Here is a 12,002-nt window from a genome sequence, read left to right on the forward strand (position 1 = left end):
TATTTGATTGTAACCTTTAAACTGAAACCCCAAGAAAGCTATTTTGGGTGCTTAATTTTTGGAATTGCTCTTTTAAAATCTAGCAAAAGCCTAAGTTCCAGATGTATTTTCTTTCTTTTTGTTTTTAATAAAATTTACCCTTTTTTTAAGAACAGGATTGGATTTTTGGTGTCCTAAGAGGTTTGTGCATATAGTTTGATTAGCTGGTAGCAACAGCTAATTTCCTTTGTTTTCTTTCTCAGCTCTTCCCCTCCCCCAGGAGGGGAGTTGGTGGGGGGATGAGGTGGTGAAAGGGCTTGAGGGTACCCCACAGGGAGGAATTCCCAAGTGCTCCTTTCTGGGTCCAAGGGTTTTTTTTTGCATTTGGGTGGTGGCAGCATTTACCAAGCCAAGGTCAGAGAAAAGCTGTAACCTTGAGAGTTTAATACGAGCCTGGAGTGGCAAGTATTAATTTTTAGAATCCTTGCAGTCCCCTACTTTCTGCATTCGAAGTGCCAGTGTGGGGATTCAGTCTTGACAATATAGAACATAATAGAACTCCTGCCCCTCTTAATTAACATCATGGCTCAAATTCAGAAGTGACATATTATTAATATAAGTTACACCTCAGTAAATAAGATGATATAATCTTCCTGCACCTTTCTCTTGGTTGCTTTTTCTGCTACAACCAAATCCTTGTTCTCTATTGGTGTGTGAATTACACCAGTTTACATTCAATAGATGAGTTCATTCAAATGTTTGTACCATCAGGAACCTGCAACAGGGCCTATCGTGTCAGAAAGTCTGTTTGGAGACCGTCTGGAGAGGTTATAGGAATGATACGGGAGACAATCCTTGGAAATCATCAAATGCTGAAAGTCTACCTGTGACACAAAGACTTCTTGGCAAAGGGTACCCTGTTCTTTGCAAACATTTCTCACCTCAGACTCTGAAATACTCACTACATCAATCATGCCTTAAAGGATATTTCTCCATAAAGAGTAACTTATAAGGCATCTATAGAAAGCTCATAACTTGTCAAGACTCATAATCATTTCGTGAACGATTGGATCCTGGTTCTTGTGAAACCAGCCAGTTCTGCAATGGACTGAACTTTGGGGGGTAGGCCTAATTTATTAGATATTGGAAAGACAATATTAACAATTGGTCAGGGTATGCATTTTATGATTTTATTTTGTGTTCTAACCATTGGTTTCATCATATTCTCGCACTTCTAGTTAAATATTTATTCTCTCCTAAACAAAACTACTTTTGTTTCATTATAAGTGCTCACAAGTTCTGTGTGGTTTACAGAAGAGGTGGTTTAAGTAAAACTGATAAATTGGGGTACTCTGAAGCTTTGGGCGCAGAGGATCTGCAATTTCTATGAGTAGCTAGTATCAGGGGCTGGATATCACAGGGAATGATTCAAAGGGACTCAGGATTGGGATGCACTTATTGTTAACCTTCAAAGTGAAGTTAGGGCTGGCATACCCCAGATGAGAGTACTTGATAGAGTGAAAGGCTGGTGGTGTCAGGGAGCTGACACACCCAACTATCACAAGAAAGACTCCATTTCACTGGAAGCAGGGGGTAATAAGGTGACTCCCAGTCCTGGATGCCCCAGGAACCATCGTAATACCATTTCTGAAAAGAAAAAATGAAATAACCTCCAACTCTGGGCCTGCTTCTTCTTCTTAACATATACGGGTCAAGATAAGTTTAAAGATATGAGGTCAGATTCTTCATTTTATTACACCAGTTTCACACCATTGAAGTCAATACAGTCAGACTGGCATAAAAATGATGTGGCACAATGGAGAATCAGGCCTATGTACTGCTTCTGTGTGTGTGTGTGTGTATATATATATATATAGAGAGAGAGAGATCTATCTGTTATGAGTATATAGCCATGGAAATATTTCAAACTCTATGAATAGTATAATTAGTCTGTTCTGTTGAATTTTTACTGGATATTACTAAATCAATAAAATGCTATTAAAATACAAGTTGTGCCCAGTTCATGTGCCAATATGCGAGGATATTGCTTGTTAAAAATTCAGAGTTCAAAATGCCCACAGTCACACTTAATTAAAAAAAATCAATGGCATAACCACCCATAAACCATGTCCATTGTAACTGCTGCTTAGAATAACATTGATTGTAAAGCCACATCTAACCAATGAGTTGCATCATGATAAAAACAGTGATTAATAGAGATTAGAAAGGAGAAATAGAAGTAAAAACTATTTCTGAACATTCATCCTCCAGAAACATGTATCTGAGCCTTTCTTGATAATAATATTCAGCGTTCCAGAAGGCACAACACTCTTGGAATTTCCAGTGGCTGCTGGCCATCCATATTTAGAAACTTTCAATGAATAATATTCTGGAAATCTAGAAGAGGATGAGGGCATCCTGATCACGTTTAATAATATTACAGATGTATAGGCACATATTATCTGTAAGTAATTCATGCCAACAGAGAAAGCACCAACTGCAAGGTGTGAAGTGGTCTCAATTCCACGGTTGTCAATGGGAATGGAGAGCCCTCAGCACACTGCAAGATTAGTCATCTGAGTCATCTGAGTCTGAAAATGTTAGGCATTTATCTCAGTGTGTCTTGGGGAAAAGTGCACTTTTTATGGATTTTATTAGGTGATTTTGTTGGAATTAGTGAGCTTAAGAGACAGTAAAACAGCTTCAGTTCTCAAGCTACTAAAAAGACATATAACTGGTCCCAGGAGTGATACAGGGAGATGGAGTGAATGAAACTGTTGTTTAATCACTGAGATCTATGGAGTGGTTCTTTTAGTCATTTGTAATTTTAGTCATTTAGGTAATTTCTTCAAACGTGCAGGGGTTACAACAGGAATGAATCATTATGTTTCCTAGTCATTCAGGAGTTGGAAAACTGGACTGTCAGCTAGTCCACAAATAACATGAGTATTTTATTATTTATCCTACTGAAAAAAAATAGTGAGGTTTCTTAGGCGTGGTATACACTTAAGTTTTATCAGCATAGCTGTGTCAGTCAGGGGATGATTTTGTGCTGACATAGGTATGCCAGGAAAAAGACCTAGTGTAGACACAGTTATATCAGTATAAAACTGCTTACACCAGAATATGCTGGTTCCCCAAAACACGTTATAGTGCTAGAACTATCCCTACACTGGGAGGTTTTGCCAGTTTAACACTACCAGCACAGTTAAACTGGCTAAACTTTCTAATGTTGATCTGCTCTTAGAATGGATATTTTTGCTTCCTGGCTATATAGCAACAGTGTGCAGTGTTTTGTTTGTAGGATGCATCAGAATACAGTATTTTATTTATCTAACATTCATATTGCAACCAAGTCAGAGCTCCATTGCGCTAGACATTGCACAAATGTATAGGAAATGATAATGCTTGTCCCAATGTGGTTCCAGTCTCAGAGACAAGCCATAACCAGTGGATGAGACAAAGAATAAGGTATAGATGGCTGGGACATGCAGAGGTGAAAGTAAGCTGGTGCTGTCTGGTACGGCGTACCAGCAAGAGCCGGTTTGCTGTGCCAGACCGGACTGGCTTCCCCAGGCTGGCGATTTAAAGGGCCTGGGGTTCCCGGCAGCAGCCGGAGCCCCGGGCCCTTTAAATTGCCACTGGTGCCCCATTGCCAGAGCCCCAGGGTAGTGGCGGCAGCTCAGAGCTCTGACGTATCACCTCTCAACATTTGGCATTGGGCCCATAACATAAACCATAACATCAGGACTAAGTTCAGATGGGAATTGGGGATAGGAGACAGGAACTGTCTGTGCAAGGTGCCTTGGGAGTAAACTGGGATGAGGAGGATGGGACTGGAAGCCAAGTTTGGAGGAAGACTGGGGTCTCCTAACCTCAGGTCTATTATTGTCTTGATCTTCATGAATTATGCTGAATTTTTTCAGTACAAAAGTGATCACATATCAAGGGCAGTAATATAAGAAGAAATTTAAATCACAATATTATCAACCAATTTTTCCCTGAGATGTATGAATCGTACTGCTTTATTGGGAACCAGGCATGCACAGCCAAGAGGACAATTTGACTCTGTAGATATATAGAAATAAATTTTTATTCAGAGAGTAAATCTGCATCAAATTCAATGGATAAAATTGCCAAAAGAATTAGTTGGGTGAATGGTTGTAATACAAAGGGAGAAATATGGTACAGTAAGGGGGTTTTTTTTGGTTTGAACTTCTTCCTAATACATAATGGGTGAAACCCTGACCCCGCTGAAATCAGTGATAAAATTCTCATTGACTTTAATAGAGCCAGAATTTCACACATTATTTATATCTTACATCTCTTATTCCTCAACCGACAGAGTCAGTGTTCCAAATTCTTCCCCCTACTGTATCTCCCATTAACTTCAGAGGAGTTGCACATTTTGTGCAGGATTTTTATGAGGAATTATATTTTCTTATAAAAGAAATAAGAATCTGAAGAATCAAGTTTTAAATCTTTTTAAATGTAGTACGTATAAAACCTTTGTATATTCTTGTCCTTATCTCTTTTGTTAAATTAAATGCAATTTAGTTTATTTGTTAAAAAAAAAAAGTATTTTGTGCTGATTCATCAGTTTTGCTATCTGTCATGCATTAAAATCCAAATCAGTTCACAGCCTTTCTTTATTTTTCCTTGGTGAATAATTTATGAATGCTAATCTTTGTACAGCATAAGAAAAGGCAAAAGCAGCATAATAGACAGGTCTGCCAGAGTATTGGAATAAGCTGCAAAAGAGAAACACAACCAACTATGTACAATATTTCAAACTGAACACATAGCAAGATTAATTTAATGCCATATCTTTTATTCACTAAGGGTCCAATTTAATAAAATATATACGCCCAGCATCTTCATGGTGAAATCCTGTGCTGACAGAGCTGTGAACATGATATTTTCCATGGTTTCTGCATGCACCTCCACATATGTTTCTTATTGACTCAGATGAAAAGTAAAGGCTCAAACTCCATGTGCAGAACAGAAACCAAATAGCATCCCCGAACAATGTCTCAAGAACTCCACAGCTATTCCCAGTGTCTTTAATTCAATCCCTTCTGTGTGTTTTGTATAAAAGTTGTTGCAAAATTACTAGAGAAAAATGAGCATAAAATTGATTGATCTTTGAAAATACTGATATAAAAACCACTTAAGCTATAGTAGTTGCATAAATATATATTTTATCTGCTGAGACTGGAACAATGCATATGTGTTTCTACATTTAGGCCAAATTCATCTCTCAGATAAAATGTACCTAGCTTCCATTGTAGGTAGTTTAATTTTTTCTGTACATGCAGTAATCAATTGGAAGTGTGCGCATGGGTAATCACGTCAACTATTTTTTTGGTTTGATTTTTTTGGACATATACCCAGGTCTGATAATCAGAATATGACAGACATTTAGTAATAAATTATATACATGTATATGCAAATAACTGTATGGAGATATATATATACAGTATAACTATACACACACATAACTATGCATAGTTTAAAAGCAACAATATAACTAATATAGTCTAAAGATTTTGGCATAGATTTTAAGTAATAAATTATCTATATTACATGTGTATGTAGATAAATATATTTATCTGTACACACGCATAATTAAAACAATGCAACTAATGTATTTTAAATCCACTGACATACATTTTTAGTCTCAGAATTGCAACACCCTTTTTACTTAGGCAGTGAGGTCTTAAGGGAAGTAGCTGTCTCTTTGTTATATAGTTTACAGTCCTAAGCACAATAAAACTTTGGCATCTAGGAACTACTGTGATATAAATAATCAAAATCTTACAATAAAATGTGATGAACACTTATGACTCAATAAAGGTTTCTAGAGGGATTGTTGGGATATGGTGCACAATTCAAATATTAATTATTGGATACGTGCACCTCATGTTCCTTGACAATGTTCATGTAGGGGCTATCCCTGCAACTTGGCTACTCCCTCTGTGGTCTTTAATTGTTCTAACACCTCCAGCAGCTGCATCCCTTGTGCTTGAGGACCTCTGGTGGCTACATCATGGGTACTCTTGAATAAAGCTCAGCAAATGATTGATTTTTTTCATTTTGGTGGCCAATCTGAAAAATCTGGGGGAGAGAGAAAGACGTTAGTTTTGAACTGAAACTGAATATTTTCAGTTTTCTAACTCAAACAAAAAAAACGTTTGGGTCAAATGAAGCATTTTGAAGGTTAAATCAAAACAATATTTTATTTTGAAAGTATCATTTTGACATGAGATATCAAAACAGTTGATTTTGAAAATGATGAAACAATATGTTTTGACATTTTAGAGGGGGGGAGAAACAGTCTTTTTTCATCTGAAGCTATTAAAAAAATTCAACACAAATTCATGATGTTTCAGTGCCCCAAAAATGCATTTCAGTGAATCTACTATTCACTAAAAATCTCAACAGTATATGCCAAAGCTCATCCAACACCAGCGGTGCTGGAAGTAGGGCTGTTGGGATGCAGCATCACCCCACCCTGACTTGAAGTGGTTTCCATCTTATACAGGATTTACAGTTTTGTTCAATGGCTTTTATCACACCCTCTATAAAAATTCCCACGCCATTGTACTGCATACTACAAAGCAGAGTTCTTGTACCTTAAGAAGGTCATTTAATTCCCACTAAGAGACAAGAGGTCAAACCTTGAAAATGATTGTTAATGCATTCACTGTACTTGACTCAGTGCAAGGGCATAGAGGCCACAAAAAATAAATGCAGTATAGTGCTAAAGAGAAAATTGATCTACAATGGGTTATAACATTGTCTGTTCCATTCCTTTTTCTTAACAAAGTCTTTGTCAGTTGCCAATAATCATATCAAAACTTTTTGCACCTACAGACATTGACAGTAAATACTATCTGAGTTAATCCTGGCCTAGGAATGAGCAACCTCTTTCAGAGCTAACAAGGTAAAGGCTTGAGATGAAGGTTTCTAACCATTAGAGGAGTCAAGTTCTGGAACAGCCTTCCAAGGGGAGTAGTGGGGGAAAAAGACATATCTGGCTTCAAAACTAAGCTTGATAAGTTTATGGAGAGGATGGTATGATGAGATAGCCTAATTTTGGCAATTAATTGATCTTTGATTATTAGCAAGTAAATATGCCCAATGGTCTGTGATGGGATGTTAGATGGGGTGGGATCTGAGTTACTACAGAGAATTCTTTCCTGGGTGCTGGCTGGTGAGTCTTGCCCACATGTTCAGGGTTTAACTGATTGCCATATTTGGGGTCAGGAAGGAATTTTCCTCCAGGGAAGGAATTTTCCTCCCTAGGAAGATTGGTAGAGGCCCTGTAGGTTTTTTGCCTTCCTCTGCAGTGTGGGGCATGGGTCACTTGCTGGAGGATTCTCTGCATCTTGAGATCTTTAAACCACAATTTGAGGATTTCAATAACTCAGACATAGGTTAGGGGTTTGTTACAGGAATGGGTGGGTGAGATTCTGTGGCCTGCATTGTGCAGGAGGTCAGACCAGATGATCATAATGGTCCGTTCTCATAAGTCTATGAGATTCAAAGGGTTGCAATCCTGCACCTTATGGAAAAGTCCTACAGAATTTAATAGAAAATCATACTCTTGGTACAGGTTTGTTTTAACTATTCTATAGAATTGAATAGAGAATTAGATCCAGTTCATGAGATGTTTTATTGTTCTCTAGTATATACTGTAGGTTTTGAAAAGTGATTTCTATAGTAGTCTATTCATAGTCACATGCACTAAAGCTATCTTCTGGGCCAATTAATGAAGCATTATGGGTAATTAAACTGGCAATTATTTTAGTTGTCTTTAGGTAAACATCCAACAGGTGAACGTTGGTAGAAATAGAACAACGCATTTGCTTCATCTGTGCTCAGCCCCTTTCATGTGTGCTTTCTGCAGATGTTCTAGCAAATAAGTTCACTGGAAAGAAAGTTTGTGGAAACAACAAATTTTGAGCACATTCAGCAAAAGCAAATTTAAACTTGGAAATGAGAGTATTCACACCAGGATGCTGAATTGAAGACTTATGATGAAGTAGCTCAATATTAGAAACACTACTATGAAGCATATGTATTCAATTAAAACTAACCAACCTACCTCATATCTTGAATATTAGATGTTCAATTAATTAAACTGAATAATTAATAATTTTTTTAGGAACTCATAATCTATACACAGACAACTTGCAAAGTTATCTAAATAAATCTCTGGCTATGAATTATCCATTTTGGTCTACCAGTGATAAAATTAAAGTTAAAAACAAACATAAGCTTCTATAAAATATATGTTAACATCTCTTTAACATTCTCTTTGAAGTCATGCTATACAAAGGAAATAGGTTTAAAGAGGTATTTTTTTATCGGCTAAACAAAGATGATATTTTAGCATACCAGACAAATAGAATGCAAGATTTTATCTTTGTGTTAAATATATTTTGACATCTCTGAACATTTTTATACCATACTACTCCTGCCTAAAACATAAATATGAAAGGTGGGCTTTTCATTTATTATAAATGAGCCTTCCCATGCATGGCTAGAGATTGAAGGCTCATATTTGAGAAGTTGCTTTTCTCTGTCCTTATGTCTTATTCTTGTTCTAGGTCTCACTCATTTGATGTGCAGAGGTTATTTTGTATGTTTATGTACTGGCTGCCAGGATACTCTGTATTAATCTAGATGTTTTCTCCGTTAAACATTCTGAATTTGAGATATCACCTGTCAGTAACTGTAAATTTTGTGGCCTCCTATAAAGTGGATTTTAAAGTTTGGATAACTTTTTTTATTTTTTCTGTTTTCATTTCTATCCAACTTAAGATCCCTGTTACTGGTGCAAAGTTGGTCTTAAATTAGCTAGCTATCTGCCCAGCGTCGGTTGTGTATGATTTGATTTCGCCATGTCTGGTCGCGGTAAGGGTGGTAAAGGCTTGGGGAAGGGGGGTGCCAAGCGCCATTGTAAAGTGCTTCGGGATAGCATCCAAGGTATTACCAAGCCAACGATTCGTCGCTTGGCTCGACGCAGGGGGGTGAAGCGTATTTCGGGCTTGATCTACGAAGAGACCCGGGGAGTGCTGAAGGTGTTCTTGGAGAATGTGATCAGCGATGCTGTCACTTACACTGAACATACCAAGCGAAAGACTGTAACGGCTATGAATGTGGTTTGTGCCCTGAAGTGCCAGGGCCATACTTTCTATGGTTTTGGCAGCTAAACAGGTCACTAAAGTCAACAGGATTCTAGTGAAATCAGTAAAGTTATCAGTTACTCCTGATCCTAAGTGCTTCTTCTGCACTCTTATGAAGTGTTTTCCACTCAACCTACTCATGGACTTTGATCTTCCTTGGGTTCCACAACTCTTTTCTCTCCTAAACAGCTTCAGCTTTACTTCTGTGGCTCCTCCTCCCTGTTCAATGCTGTATGTTTCAGGGTTCTTTCCTTGGCTCCCTCATCTTTTTCAGACAGACAGATCCCTGGATGACCTCATTTGCACTCATGGCTTCTACTGCTGTCTTCATATTAATTACTCCCACACAGGGCTGGTTGAAAACACAAACATTGTTTGACAGTAATTTGAAATCACCTCTTCCACCCTTCTTTATCACTCTTGATATCACTCATACACTAATGCTAACACCCCTATGATAATACTATCCCTCCAGCTTTTCTTTTTTTCTCTCCTTCCCCTCCCATAACCAGGCTGTCACCAAATGGTATAATTTATTTTCCTGCAACTCTAAAATACACCTCTTCTTTTCTAACTCTGTGGGTAAGATATTTGTTTGTGTTTTGGTCACTTCCCTATCACCCCTTTGAGGACTGCAATCACCTCCTCTTTGTCTCCCCCACCAGCTCCAGGTTATCTAAACACCTCAGCCAAAACATCACACTTTTCCACCACTTGGGCCATGTCGTTCCCCTCTTTGAATCCCTCTTTTGGCCTCCTCCCACATCAGAGTTCAAGTTGCTGCTGAGCCTCTCTAAACAGATGCAAATTGTGATGCGTGGGCCTCTTTATGTATACTCATAAATATATATGACAAAGTGCATTTGAAACAGAACTAAAAACACAACTCGTTTCACACTAGCTGTCAGTAGTCCTCAGATGCCAATGACTTTCAGCCATCATTGATCTGGGGCATTCAATTTTCCAACCTACATATTTTTGGGACAAAATTTTGATCCTGTTAATATCACGTCAAAACTTAATTAACTTCAATGAAAGTAGGATTTGGTCTTCACTTATTAGTGTCTTCTGTTTTATTTTATTAAATGCATAAGTAAATGGCAGGTATTTAAATTGGTAAAATGTTGACTGACTTCTTTTAAAATAAACTTAAAACAGTGGTTCTACCTCTGTTGACCTTGCTTAGCACTTCAATTGATGGAAAACAGTGTCTTGTTCTAGCTCTGTATTTCCTCCTCCCCCATAGAATTTGCCTTGTCCCTCTCAATAATGGGAACATTTATTCTGTCATTTATATGAATTTTTTTGTGAAAACCATGTTTTGTAACACCTCATCATTGCTGAAGTTTAAACCTTACATTACACTAATGAACAGTCTGTGGTGTGTGCAGTTAAGGATGTGCACTTAGGGCTTGATACAAAGCTTATTGAAGTCAATGGAAAAACTCCTGTTGACTTACATACGATTTGGATTAGGCCTTTAATGTGCAGAAATGTGCATTTATCTCCTGAGCTGCAATGGATGAAGAAGCCACACAATGCTTATGGTCATCATCTGAAAATAAATAACTAGTACCCTATACAGCGTGCTTTTAATTCTATCTGACCAGAAAGAACACTATAGTATAATGACACAGCAAGACTGTGCTTTTGTATTTTTTGTGTTACAGCAGCACTAGTTATACTTTGTTCAAAATACTCCTGGATTCTTATTTGTAAAATACAAAAAAGGTCACACTGAAATCAATGTGAGACAATCACTTTTCACTGTTCACTTTTCTAATACAAGTAGTCCTGTTGATAACAGAGCCACCTTTCATTACCTTATTACAGATCTGTACTATGTTGTACTGTGCTTTTATATATGACAAAAGGCCTTCTTGATATTGCATCCTACATGTGGATTTTTTAGTCTGCTCATTTTAGGTGACATAACTATGGTTCTTAAATGCTGTATAATTATCACCATTGTCAATTTGTGATGCTGGGTAGCATAAGTAAGTATAGTAACATGGAAAAGAGTAATGCCAGAACTACCTAGATGAAGGACTGCTACCGATTATTTTTTACCTGAAGTTTCCAGAGTATCTAACTTAATGACCATGACCCAGTAAACTTAATGACCATGACCAAGTAAAGTGCTGAAACAAAAGAGAATTTCTCACTGACCCCTTGGAAAATAAGTAATTTCATTAGTTTGTGGAATACCCAGCAATTGCAATTATGATTATTATTGTAATCTATAATTTGTAATCTGAGTAATTTGTAATTTATTTCCTGGGGACAAAACAACCAAAGTCATTATTTTATACAGTATCATGAATCTGAAACTGATTGATTGGAAGTGGCCACTTGGCTTGCACATGTACCCAGTTTGTGTGCAGTTGTTCTAATTGCACAAATATATCAGATGCTCGTGTTCATGCATTTTTGTCTGATAGTTTGAAAGACAGAGCCATCAGTGTTTCAATATACCTCCTACACTTGTGTTAACAAGTAAATGTTTTCAGCCCTTTTTAGTAACAAAACTATGATATTATTTATTAGTTGTAATTACACACAGTGCTTGAATCAGACATCTCTACTATAAAGACTAGTGATAAGATAATGCTATGTTAAAAGTTGTCACAGTTACAGGGCAAGCTGTGTTCCAGACCTCTTTGCAGTCTATCTCGAGTGCACTCCTCAGGTGACAGGCTTGGCTTCCTGCACATGTCTCAAGAGTGGCACTTCATAGTTAACCCTCTCTTGAGCTAAATCTCTGGTTTGGAGCCCTCAGTTTCTCATGAGAGGCCCAATGTTATATGGCACCTGCTTCTCTCTGGGAGC

General features: G+C 37.5%; 1 protein-coding gene across 1 annotated transcript; it reads left to right on the top strand.

Moving 5' to 3' along the window:
* Positions 1-8,888: 8,888 nt before the first annotated feature.
* On the top strand, positions 8,889-9,200 carry LOC123374430 (histone H4-like). Its single transcript, XM_045024420.1, has one exon. It carries the CDS (start codon positions 8,889-8,891, stop codon positions 9,198-9,200), a length of 312 nt encoding a protein of 103 aa, XP_044880355.1.
* The last annotated feature ends 2,802 nt before the right edge of the window (positions 9,201-12,002 follow it).

Source organism: Mauremys mutica, chromosome 7 (genome assembly GCF_020497125.1).
Source record: "Mauremys mutica isolate MM-2020 ecotype Southern chromosome 7, ASM2049712v1, whole genome shotgun sequence".
In the NCBI taxonomy this organism is placed as follows: Eukaryota; Metazoa; Chordata; order Testudines; family Geoemydidae; genus Mauremys; species Mauremys mutica.